This window comes from Sinocyclocheilus rhinocerous, unplaced genomic scaffold (genome assembly GCF_001515625.1).
Source record: "Sinocyclocheilus rhinocerous isolate Xijiao unplaced genomic scaffold, SAMN03320098_v1.1 scaffold749, whole genome shotgun sequence".
Taxonomy (NCBI): domain Eukaryota; kingdom Metazoa; phylum Chordata; class Actinopteri; order Cypriniformes; family Cyprinidae; genus Sinocyclocheilus; species Sinocyclocheilus rhinocerous.
This window is the reverse complement of record NW_015653466.1, coordinates 1,640,678-1,650,393: the sequence shown is the minus strand read 5'-3', so window position 1 is coordinate 1,650,393 and position 9,716 is coordinate 1,640,678. Positions and strand designations below refer to the sequence as shown.

Genomic DNA, 9,716 nt, shown 5'->3' with positions numbered 1-9,716 from the left:
GTGCTGGTAGCAGCCTCATGCTGTGGGGCTGTTTTTCAGCGGCAGGACTCATTAGACTCATTAGAGTAGAAGAAACGCTCAGTGCAGCAAAATATAGAGATAGCCTTGATGAAAACAACATTCAGAGCATTCAGAACCTCGGACTAGGCAGAAGAGCTTCCAACAAGACAATGACCCTAAGCACACAACTTAGACAATGCAGGAGTGGCTTATGGACAACTCTGAGCTTGGGATTTCTGGAGAAACCTGAAAATGTGCATCTGCCCCCATCCAACCTGACAGAGCGTGAGAGGTGAAGAATGGCAGATAATTGCAAAATGCTGATGAGCAAAGCTTGTCGCATCAAACAAAAAAAGACTTGAGGCTGTTAAGGTGCTTCAGCTAAATATTTAGTTATTTAGATATTTAGATAAATATTTAAATATTTAGAATACTTATGCAATTTACTTATTTCAGTTTTTTTTTTTTATAAATTTACGAAGTTGTGACAATTCTGTTTTTGCTTTGTCAGTATGGTGTATGGAGTGTAGATTGATGTTGGAAAAAAAGTAATTTAAAGAAGTTTATCATAAGGCAGCAACATAAAATGTAAAAAAAACATGAAGGGGTATGAATACTTTCGCAAGGCACTATATATATATATATATATATATATATACACAACAGTTCTTTCTGGTTCTCGAATCTGATTGGATGAGAGCCTTTTCCCATAGATAGATAGATAGATTTTTTTTTTCTTTAGAGAACATAGTATAAAATTTTATAATACCAATTTATGGCCATAACTTTAAAATAATTTTCGCCTCATTGGTACAGGCCAGAATCTTAAAATGATGTGTGGCAACATTTATATGTCTATGTCCTATGTGTCTTTTAATGCACAGAAGGTCTGTGTTTATTTTAATTTTTAAGCAAGTGTTTTGGAAGAGTGTCCTTTGATATATCACTAAGTTGTTCTTCGTCTTGCCTCTGTACGTGTGTGTGTTGACATGTATCTGCTCCTTATTTAATGCAGGTGGGTTTGGTGTGACGCAAGCTGAGTCATGTTGAGAGGATTTGTGTGTTGCTGGATGAGGACAAAGTTCAGAAAACATTCACACAGATCTGTAGTCTTGTACAGTCAAAATAAGACATAACACACACACTGCCTCTGAGCTTCTTTTCCGTCTGCGGTTTTTGTAGCCTATCTGTTACACTGCAGTGTTTTGTGTCTGTTGTTGGCATGACAAAATGCATTAAGTGGCTGAAGCTGTGACTCCAGCACCTGAAGGACAATGAGGTGTAACCAAATGTAATCAGCACCCTCCCTTCTTTCATTTATTCTCATTTTCTTCCTGCTCCATCCTTCTTTTCTTGTTCCTGATGCAATAAGGCAGGTCCTTTTAATGAACCCACCAGAAACAAACACATACACACCTGTCTGGTGGGGCTATTAGTGCACATGCTGAGGGGGAACTGTGATTATGAGCATTTCCTCATGTACTGCATATATAACATTGACTGATAATAATGTGGAGATAATTTATATAATAAAAAATATAACAATAAGTGCTCCAGGAAAAGGTGTCTAGAGGCGTTTTGAGGATTATGATGGATCCTGCTGTTTAGGTGAAGGTTGGGAGGTTATTTTACCACCAGGGGACGGTGAGTGTAAAAGTTTTAAAAAGAGAACTTGTGCCACATTGTGACGGCACTACTACACAATTGTTCATTTACTGACTGCAGGGGGCAAAAGAGAATGTAAATGAGCTAATGAGTGAATACACCCCTGTAGTCTAATAAGATTTCACGTGATATCTGTTAATCTGTGTGAGGTTATAAATCAGAGCTCATATGGGGGAAATTATCACTGGATACTGCAGGAACTTCTAGTAAGCACAGCTAGTGATTCTGTACAGGAAAGCACCAGGCTTCAGTGTGTTTTGTGTGTTTAAGTGTTGAAATTGCAGGGCTCCAGACTGCGATTAAAATGATCACAAATGTGGCCAAAAACAGTCACTAGTGCTTTGTGTCCATCCATATGTGATTTCATCTGACATCAGAGCGTGCGCCAGTCATAGCAACGTTTACATGCAACCAAATAATCTGTTAATTATCGAACTGAAAAGCCTTTATGTAAACATTTCAAACAATCCAAATGAACTCGATCCGAATGAAATTTTGATTGTTGAAAGGGATGGTTTTGACCTGAAGTAATCCGATAAATAGGAAAAATAACATGTAAACTCTCGAATCCGATTCTTTTCTAAATCAGCTTCAAAAGTGCCGTGATGCATATGTTTACATATATTTTACATGTGTATGTGTACGAATTGGTCAGTGGAGACATAAAATGTCTTTTTTAAAAGACTGTTTAGAAATATGTTTTTAATCTTTCTATTTTATATTTGTCATCAAGGCAGATGCAACGTTTAGGGTTCAATTCAGAATCTGCAATCGTATTGGATTCATTTGGATTGGCAAAAATTTGTCAAGTAAACATATCAAGATAATATCATATCAACATAAGTTTTCTGTACTGACGAACGAACGTAGCGTGAGCTGTAATGTCTGATTTGTGAACAAACAACTCATAAATGGATCTTTTTAATGAGTCAAAGTGGCACTGGATTTCCACTTAAATTAGCCCTTGGAATCAAACACACACAAAAAGTGAATGATTAAGAGAGTTCACAGCTGACACTCTCAAAGAATTGTGAGTTGTTTGTGAGTTATGTCCGATTTATAAAATGGGAACCGTTACTGTGACATTAGGTTTGTGAAACCTTAAAGGTTTTGCTTTCTACGCATCTTTGTATTGTACCATTCAAAATCTCTCTTCTCTATTTCTTCAACAGGCTGGTCTTCTGTGGCCATTCCAATGGTTGCTTTTCTCTATTGCTTTGCTCAAGTTGGTATTGAGTGGGACATGAGATGACAACATCGCTCGGAGTAGAATCATGGGAAGGCAACATTTCTCACAGAAAACACAGTGGTATTTAAAGTTTTACCATAGTTTGGACCAATCCCAATGTGGATAACCAGCATTCCTATCAACTCCTACAATATCATGTGTTTGTATAGTAGTTATGCTGTATTTGGAGCACGCGTGTGTGTGTGTAGAAATGAAATGGTGTGAGTGCTCCAGGTGTGTGCTTGATGGTGAATCCTGTCGCTGCTTTATTTATGAGTTTGTCTGAACACTGATGGTGACACATGTCTCTGATCAGCGGCCAGGATACAGCCTGACCATTGCTCTCTCTCTCCCTCGTCTCTCCATCTGTGTAGATTTTCATCTTCTCGTTCATTTTGTCCCTCTGATCTTTCTTGTCCTGATCTCTCCACCTTGTCTCATTTTTTCTTGTCTTTTTTCTCGTGTCTATCTACTTCTATCTTCTTACTAACAGCTCAAGCTACTCTATGTGGTTAATTAGATCAGTGATCTTCTAGCCTGGAGTTTCTCCTTTGTTAGAGAGAGGTAAGACGTGTGTGTTTCAGTGGTAGGGAGATTACACTTTAATGAGCTTTATCTCTGCTGCGTACCTTTATCAGCATCAGATTAATCATTCATAATCCCTTCACAAAAATCTCTCTCTCTATTTCAATTTTAGTGTGCTTTATTGGCAAGATAAAACTGCAAATTTGCATTAACATACAAATAAAAACTGCCATATTGCCATTTCAACATATAAGCAATGAGAAATGTTGTAATGCAAGTAATGAAGGGTGCACTCAGTATTTATTTTTTTCAGTTATATATAAATTTTTGCTATGACTGCAGTCTCTCTCTCTGTCTCTTCTCTGTGATATGATGTTATTTTAGTAGATGGTATGGCAGAGGTCATGCGTGACCTGCCCTTTCTGTGAGTCATACTGAAATTACTTACTGCCATCACATGTTACACAGGTCCTTGATGTGCATGTGTGTGTTTTTCTCAACACCGGTCACTCTGCTATTAATGAATGTTGATTAATTGTTATGTAACATTACACACTCTTCAAAGTGTAGATAATTGCAGAGTTCAAAATGTAACAAGCTCAGTCTTTCTCTCTGCTTAAAGTCAGCATGAATTGTCATTTACACCTTGTAATGTGGTATATTTTTTGGTGAAATTTAATATTTAATGAGATAAAATATACGGCGGGATTTAATTTAGTTAATTTGGAGTTGGATTGGATGATGTAAAGTGGACATTACTTACCATAATGGAGCTAGAAATGAAAGCAATTTTGCTAAAGCAATGTGTAAATAGCTATTGGTCCTTATCAAATAGACTGTTTTAAATAGTACTATGGGCAATTTTAGATCTTTTGAATTGCATTAAATTGGGCCAGTTGTTTTCACGCTGACTTTAAAGCTAATGTGCTTTCATAAGTATCTTTAATGTGCGCAAACAATGAGAAATGCATAAATTGACAGCAAGAGAGAACGAGCGAAAATACGTATAGAAAATATTTTATTATCATAAATAATATTTTACAGCAATTTTACAAATGTTGTCTTTGTGCTTTACAGTAGTAGTAATTTCCATGTGAAGAAATTATTTCAGTGAGGATGTTTCAGTCAGTGGATAATGACCATGCTGTCTGCTGAGTACATCTGAAATACGTTTAATTAGGGCTGTTTTTAAAGAATGACCCTTAGAAGGACCTGTGTGAGCAGACAGATGTGTTTGTTCTTCCAAACCCTGGAGTGTGATAGAACTGCACAGCTCCGTTTGAACTTCACTATCAGTGTTAAGGACTTCAAAAATACTCACTGTTCCCCAAATTTCCGTACTGTACATGTCAAGATTTGTATTCAAACACTTACATGCACCAACACACACTAATATGCTGTGTGTGTGTGTGTGTGTGTGTGTGTGTGTGTGCGCGCAATAGCATGTTTGGGTGAATCTCACAGAATCTGTCCTGAACATGTTCAGTATTTATTTTACTCCAAATTCAAAAGGAAAAAAAGAAATATTTTGCATAAATAAAATATGTGCTTATGTTCATGTTTTGTATTTTTATGTTATCATTTTATGTTCAATTCTCAGTGCTCTAATGCAAGAAATTTTTTTTTTATTTTTTTTACAAATTGTTAAAATTCATATAGTTTGTATTGTACTTAATTAAATTTTTAATTTTTACTGTAATGCAATATCAATTTGTATACAATTAATAATTGCATTTTACTGTAATACGGTTATTAATTCAGTCTTGTAATGCAAGAATGAATATTAATATTTGATAATATTTCAAATTAAATTTAAGATTTATATTTAATTACATTAATTGATATTTTATTTTAATATGACCAAATTTTTCTAAAAAATTGCTTCATTTACATTATACAAAATATATATTTTTTCTTTTGATTTTGGTATTAAATGGGGAATTTACTCATTTTCAAGGCATTTACTCATTTTGTCATGGACTGGTCTAGTCTTCAATCATGTAGTGGCCTGTTGTGTTGTTGAGACACTGTACTTTGGTTCTCAAGTCTGAAAAACTACACAAACACCCTAAAGAGAGTCTAAGATCTGTGAGGATTCATTTCCCCCTATAAATGCAAATTTGAACTCACTCACCAAGAGTCAGAGTCAAGAGTCTGCTACAAAGAGTGAATCCATTAGCTCTATGGGGTAAGAGGCAAGAGATTAAATACTCGTGCAGTAGAGGAGGACTTTCTTTTTAATGGTAATTTATTCAATTTTCCTTTGTATTTACCATGCATGTCTCAACCTTATTTTAAGTGCAAATCAAGCCATGCTGTTGGCGTATTTGATCAAATCGGTCACAGATTGTAACTAATCTCCACAAGTAAACCATGCTAGTGTCTAAGGGCTGCACATTTCTCCTTAAAGGAATTAACTCTGTACAATCCTCATTCTCTCTCACGATGAAAAAGTGCATTCTCTGAATATTATGACTCTTATTGCTGTGCTGCAGAGGCATGCAGTGACATCAGGGCTGTGTTTGTTTGTTATATTATGTTGATTACATCATGTGGTTCAGGTTAAATGTTACATCTGGGCTAGAGAATCGTGGCAGGAATAATCTGTGTGAAATACAGCAGTAATGATTATTGCTTCAGAATCAGCTCAGGCTGATGCTTTACATTCCAGTTTACATGGATTTTGCATTTCAGTATGTTATTAGTATTACTGTAACATTCATATGTCTTATTTAATATCAGTTCTGGGTTGCACAGGGTACAAACGCCAACCCTTTTCCAATTTCTGCTCAGTGTTAGGAGTATAAGCAAATGACCCATAATATTAAAGCTAATTAAGATGTCGTTATTGTAAAACATGCTCTGAAGCATAAAACTTTAAACCGGAATTTTACCATTTAATATTGTTTCTCTGGTGTCCTGCTGATAGAATGAGAATTATCTCTCAAGGGCAAATAGATATATGTATATATATTTTGAAGAATCTAGGATGTTTTTGCCATACAAAATCTTCATACTGTACAAAATGTATCTTTGTTGTAACAGAAATAAATCTTAATGTAGTTAGAACATAGAGTTTGGAGCTTCTCTTCTTTCTTTCTCCAACAAAATCTATTTTTCTCACTTAAGGGGTTTATATTAAATGTATGATATGATGTCTGATATGACCTTGGTAGATTTTTGGTTTTACGTCATTCATCTGAGTCATGTTTCTCTCTCTCTGCTCTCAGGTAGTGGAGAAGCAGGTGACACTGAGGTGATACTGACCTCAGCACATCTCCTGTGGACCTGATAATGACCTCTCTAACCTGAGAACATCACACAGCATGCTAACATGTCCATTAACCGCCCACAGTATGTTCATAACAACAATTCTCTACATGCTTATCTGATTTTGTATAGTTGGGCACTCGTTCTCTTTCTGAAATACCAATGAGAAAACCTGAATTATTAAGCATCATTTCAGAAAATATAAATACAAGTTCACATATTCTATGACGTAGAAAAAGATCATCAGGTTTGGTGGTGGTGTTCTGAATAGAGAGGCTAATGCATGAGACTCAATCTCTGTGTTCCCCCCTGGATCTCATTATGGAAATCAAGGTGGAGTTGATATGGGGGAGGGACGCTGGAAAAAAAGAGCAAAATAAACAGCTATTTATATCTTAGCCATGTGATTAACGGGTTAACTAAACAGGCTCCTCCCAAACTTGCATTAGGAGCTTTATTTAATATAATAATAGGGGAGACTGGGACTAGCTGCCACAAATTTAGTGAATATTTCTCAAGGATGTTTTATTTTTACAAGGCAATTTCTCTATAGACATACCTTACAGTCTTGGTTACAAAACAATTCAGGAAAAAAAGATTCAGTACATTGAACATGTTGTCCAGTTGTCAGAGTGGAAATAAAATTTTTTTAAAAAAACTATTTTAGGCTCTTGACAACAAGCCCCAGTCTCTCCTATTGAACAATGAAAGGATAAGAATTTGTGTAGACATTATACCAGGCCTGGTGATATAATAATGCCACATTTTTAGTATTCAATATGTAAATTCATCCAGGAAAGGGGTCGGAATGAGCTCTCTCAAACCATCACCCCTCTTCATTCCTGAGTTTCTTTGTGTTTAGATGTTTGCTGTAATGCTGAAAGTTCCTCATAACTGTGTTATGATGTACTGTGGTGTTGTGACAAATCATGTATATTGATTAAATCCATCAATTAATTTTGTAAAACAAAACTACAATGCACTAGATATCTGAATAATAGTGCACCCATGGTAATATGTTTGTGTGCTTTCTGGAAGACCTAATCGTTGTTAAAGAAACAACATACATGCTTTCATTTCACTAGTGCTTCCATTGTTATTTTATAAAACATGGGCACTGCAATCCAAGAAGTCACTCCAACAAGTGAACTTGTTTGAAGATGCCTGTTGTAGATCAGAGGAGGAGAAGATCCTTTCACATGACTTGCATCAACATCTACCAATTGAACATCATGCTACAGCGTTACCTCTGATGCACATTGTCCACAGGCCACACGCTGTAACACAACGCTCAAAATTATAACCAATTCACACAATGTCAAAAACATATTCATAGACGTATGAGAGGAGATGGACCACTTGTAGAATATAAATGGGAGAAATCGTAACACTTGATATGGTGACTGTAGTAATGAAAATCCTGATTTTCAGTTGTTTATTTGCACTTTGGACCAGCCTCAAAATATTTTGTGTAATTTGTAGAGATCGACCGATATATCGATTTACCGATATTTTTTCCTATATTTAAGCATTTTACAATAATCGGATATCGGTTTTGTAATATCGGATTTACCGATAAACGCCGCCATCTTGAGGATGTTTCGAGAATTGCGAGCAGGATCACCATTGCAGCGCGTCTGAGGAGAAACAAGACAACAACAACGGCATGCACGGGTACTTGATTTACTGTAGTTAGTAAACTTTATTTAACATAACAGCCATTAATGCACAAATTAGATGTATTACATAAATGCCTGATATGCAGTTTATGCAGCTTGGCTCGAAGAAATAGAGACGAACTCACGGAGTCATGTAAGATAATCCGTCAAGTCCTGTCCCAATAAAGACGTAACTTTGCGTGAATTAAATAATATGCAGCCATGAATGGGCGCATGTTGGAAATAAAAGTGCTGAATTTAATTCGATCTCTGTTGTCTATATGCTCATCGTCTCATGAAGGCGGAGTCACGTAGGCTAAGATAATCCGTCAAGTCCTCTCCCAATAAAGACGTAACTTTGCATTAATTAAATAATACAGCCATGAATGAGCGCATGTTGGAAATAAAAACGCTAAATTTAATTCTCTGTCTGTTGTCTATGCTCATCATTAGTCTCGTGAAGCCGCTTTCATATTGCTGTTCACTCACCGGGTTGATGCTCAGGAAATGCTCCAGCACGGCCACAGCATGTAACTTTTAACAAGATTCACTTGTTTAAAACACCCTAAATTGTATTAACATTTACTATATAACCATTATTTCACTAATAAACATCTAAATAGATACAACTAATTTTAACATCTAAACTATACAACGAAATTAATTATTATCTCCACGAGCGATCGCAGTTTGAATATAGTTCTGTGTAAATGCATAGATAAACTGCGCTGTCAGCAGGCATTTCATAATCTAGAACGACAAAAACATTATTAGTAATTCTGATATAACATGCCAGTTGAGAAATGCAATAAAATACGATGTTTTGTTTGTTATATTTCAATATTCCAGAGAATATTATTCAGTGAATTAACATTATCCAGTGAATTATTCTTCACTCTTTAGCCTATTAAACAGCTTATAAACCTACTAAAACTGTAGTTCAAAATGAAGTTGATATGACTCCTTTCATTTATTTATTTTCTCCATTTGAAAACATTAGACCTTCTACATTTATTTTGCTTATTGTTAATATTAGTGTTGCTGCCGATGCTTTAAATAAAAAGTTTTTTTATTGTTGTAATGTGAAGATTAAATTGAACATGAAAGACTGCTAATTTTTTTAACACTTTTTTTAAGATGACTGAAAGGAGGAAAAACCAAAGTGAAGTATGGACTTACTTCACTCAGTCATTTATTTACTTTATAACAGTAAATAAATATCGGTTCTGCATATAGGTTATCGGGCACATAAACAGGCAAATAATTGGTATCGGTATTGGTTATAAAATATCAATATCGGTCGATCACTAATGGTAAGGGGCATGACATTTCCCGACCAGGCGCCGAGTGCTGCCAATCACAACACACAC

General features: G+C 35.5%; 1 protein-coding gene across 4 annotated transcripts in view; it reads left to right on the top strand.

Moving 5' to 3' along the window:
• Window positions 1–8,061, top strand: part of LOC107716018 (protein-cysteine N-palmitoyltransferase HHAT-like) — a 43,579-nt gene extending 35,518 nt beyond the window's left edge. For 3 of the 4 annotated variants that reach the window (XM_016522328.1, XM_016522329.1, XM_016522327.1), the window contains one exon: window positions 2,838–4,408. In XM_016522328.1, coding sequence (XP_016377814.1) covers window positions 2,838–2,917 — 80 coding nt within the window. In that variant the 3' untranslated portion in view covers window positions 2,918–4,408. Of the gene's footprint in view, window positions 1–2,837; window positions 4,409–6,648 lie in introns of those variants that run through there. The other variant, XR_001637159.1, reaches the window with a different exon arrangement.
• The last annotated feature ends 1,655 nt before the right edge of the window (window positions 8,062–9,716 follow it).